At 41.3% G+C, this 2,949-nt stretch overlaps 2 protein-coding genes across 2 annotated transcripts; both read right to left on the bottom strand.

Annotated features, from left to right (window-relative positions):
- Nucleotides 1-143: 143 nt before the first annotated feature.
- LOC105561088 (hemK methyltransferase family member 2) lies at nucleotides 144-1,070 on the bottom strand. The gene has a single exon (XM_012010753.1). It carries the CDS (start codon nucleotides 1,051-1,053, stop codon nucleotides 403-405), a length of 651 nt encoding a protein of 216 aa, XP_011866143.1. The 5' UTR covers nucleotides 1,054-1,070; the 3' UTR covers nucleotides 144-402.
- Nucleotides 1,071-1,151: 81 nt separating this feature from the next.
- LOC105561089 (SNAPIN protein homolog) lies at nucleotides 1,152-1,901 on the bottom strand. Its single transcript, XM_012010755.1, has 2 exons — nucleotides 1,709-1,901; nucleotides 1,152-1,485 (listed from the first exon to the last, which is right to left on the bottom strand). Exons 1-2 carry the CDS (start codon nucleotides 1,858-1,860, stop codon nucleotides 1,173-1,175), a joined length of 465 nt encoding a protein of 154 aa, XP_011866145.1. The 5' UTR covers nucleotides 1,861-1,901; the 3' UTR covers nucleotides 1,152-1,172.
- Nucleotides 1,902-2,949: the final 1,048 nt, after the last annotated feature.

Raw genomic sequence — 2,949 nt, 5'->3', positions numbered from 1 at the left:
TAAAAAAAAACAACAGAAGACACGGCCCTCGCTATCACCTTCCTCGAACGAACAATTCCTGAAAAGAATCGTGAGAGATATAATAAAAGTACGTGGACAAGGAACATTAGTGTTGTTTCAGTTGTGATATACTGTTGTACCTGTATTGATGACAATTATATATATATATATATATTACATAACAATAGTTTACAAGTAACATAAATGATATTACAGCTATCTACACAGTGCAAGCTAATATGATTTAAATAAACGTAGTCCTCTGCAATTAATCACCATAAGTATTATTTAGACCTAGTATACGATCAATGAAATAATGCCTTCTTCTTCTTCTCACGGAATTAAGAACTTTTACAATGTTCTATGTGGATGCTGACATCCGTGACAGCCTTGACATGATTGTTAACTTCTCATTTCCTTCATTTTACGAAAACGTAAAACGTACAAGTGCTCTCCTCTCACTTTTCGTTCGTGAACAGTTTCGCCCAACATATTCAATTCTTGAAAAGCACTCAAGATGTACTCAGGATCATTTTCTCTGACAACAACTAAATAAAACAATCCTGTGTCCGACAAGATTTCGGGGATAGTAGCGAACACCCGTTCCATAACTTGCCTACCATTTTTGCCACCTGCCCAAGTCCTAAATACAAGTCTATCGTCTAATACTTCCTCGTGTTCTGTAACTACGTACGGGGGATTGAATAAAATAACGTCGAACTTATGCCGAGCTCGTACGCAATCTAACAAATTCATCTGGAGAACATCTACGTCGACCGAATTAATCAGACTAGTTCTTTTCGTGACCCTACATGCGTCAGGATTTATATCAATCGCAATAAAGTGGACGTTATGGTGTCTCTTTAGTGCCAGTGCCAGAGCGGTGATAACTACACCAGATCCACTACCTATCTCTAAACAAATCCCTGGCTTTGTCGCATGCAGAGTCTTCAAATCTGCTTCCAGGGCATCTATTAAAAGATACGAATCTTCAGAAGGCTCGTAAACCGTTTTGAGCTCCTCGTCGGACATTTTAACTACCGGGGTCTCCATGACTTGTAAGAAAGGATGTAATAAGTTCTTATATAAAACTTATATAAAGTGATAAGTGTTTAGTAACGACTTGGTCATAATATCCTATCAATCATACGATTAATAATAAATATTGGAAATTATTGCTGCTTATCAGTCTCCGCTTTAGACGACTCTTCTTTGTCCGCTTCGACAGACGCGCCGCTGTACGCGCAACTATTATCTAAGAGCGTCTTTCGCTTGGCAGTGCTCTTCTCGACAGCCTGATGCACCTTGTTTAAGCGCTCCTGCGTGGTTTGCAAAATGTTGCTAACAATGGTGATCTTGTGCTTAGCGTTAACAAGTTTTTTCACATAGGAGTCTGTGTCCATCGGATACTGCAACGCCTCGTTGATCCTCTGAAGCTCCTCCGTTAACGACTCAATCCGTTGTTTCAGCTCAATTTGGCATATCCTACGCAGAAAAGTATATGGGTCCAACGAGCTCTTCCTGGTACTTGCACGCAACGTAATCAAAGGAACAACGTGTGGACGGACGAGTAAATATAAACGTTAAATGTCTGCGCGATATCACGTTCCGCGAAGGAATCGCAGACGCGATAAGCGCACGAAGCCTCGCAACAGTGAAATCGACGGAAAACTCATTCGTTCGTGCGTACAGCGAAGATTGCGGTTACCTCGTAGCACGAATTCGGTCATCCAGTTGGTCCACCGTGGGTTTCAGAAGGCTCATGAGACCCTCCGTTAACGCATCTCGCGTGGGATTTTCGCAAAAGTCGTCTATCTTGTCGTCGATGGACGTATTGTCACTCGCCGTGTCGACATCCATGTTGTCGCGGTACGGAGTGAGGTTAGGTAGAGGAGAGCAGGAGACGCGCCCATAGGCCTGTTCTTTATTACTGCACTACTGAACTAGTGCAGTAAGTTAAAATGAAACAAATAGATTACCTCTCATTCCAACTCATTGCACCAGTGTGCACTAGTTCAGGAGTGCAGCAATAAAAAACAGACCCCATGATTCCGATCGACCGCGTCGCCAAGCGATTGGCTCCCCCCAGCTTCGAGATATATCGACGTACGAAATTATGATTTTCGCGCACTGCTTTGCAACTGTCGTAAAATTCATCAAACTGATTGGCGTATGCTCTTAAATTCACTCAAGATTAAGACCGGATCTACAATAGGTGTAGTAAGCCTTAAGCCCGTATCAGACTACGGATTGGGATTGGGATTAGATTGAAATTTGACCAATCAGAGTAAAAGTTACTGAACTTGAGATTAGTAAACTTTACTGTGATTGGTTAAATTTCAATCTAATCCCAATCCCAATCCGTAGTCTGATACGGGCTTTACTCTGATTGGTCAAATTTCAATCTAATCCCAATCTCAATCCGTAGTCTGATACGGGCTTAAGAGAATACGCCAATCAGAACCACGAATTTTACAACAGTTGCAAAGCAGCCTTTTTCTGCTGAACGCGGCCATTGTTTCTGGCGATCATTATTTATATGGCACAAAATACAAATCTTTACTGCAATAGCGTTTGTGTGTAAAAAATTTCTTACATTGCAAAATATATTGCACTGTAGACGCAAGGGCGTGAGCAATTCGTGTAATTGTAATTAATGTACAGTTGATATTGATTATTGTAATCGTCACAACTCGTTTGCATATGTAGTTCACATATCATGCAAGATAGAAATTTCATTCAATTAACTCGTAAATATCTTTAGTGAATTCTCTCGAGGGTTGAACTCACGGTGAGAAAAGCAAGGTGAAGCATTCCCGACGCTGCGAACTCGTTCAATATTTAAGAGCCAATCATCCCGCGACCCGTTTTGCAAGGAAAGTAATAAGGCTGCTTCCATCAGTGCGTTTGATGCAAAATGGGTCGCCTTTTGATTGGTTTAACCGCCAA

This window comes from Vollenhovia emeryi, unplaced genomic scaffold (genome assembly GCF_000949405.1).
Source record: "Vollenhovia emeryi isolate VEMERY1.0 unplaced genomic scaffold, V.emery_V1.0 DF939212.1, whole genome shotgun sequence".
In the NCBI taxonomy this organism is placed as follows: Eukaryota; Metazoa; Arthropoda; class Insecta; order Hymenoptera; family Formicidae; genus Vollenhovia; species Vollenhovia emeryi.
Note: the sequence above shows the minus strand (reverse complement) of the source record. Positions and strands in the feature narration are given on the sequence as shown.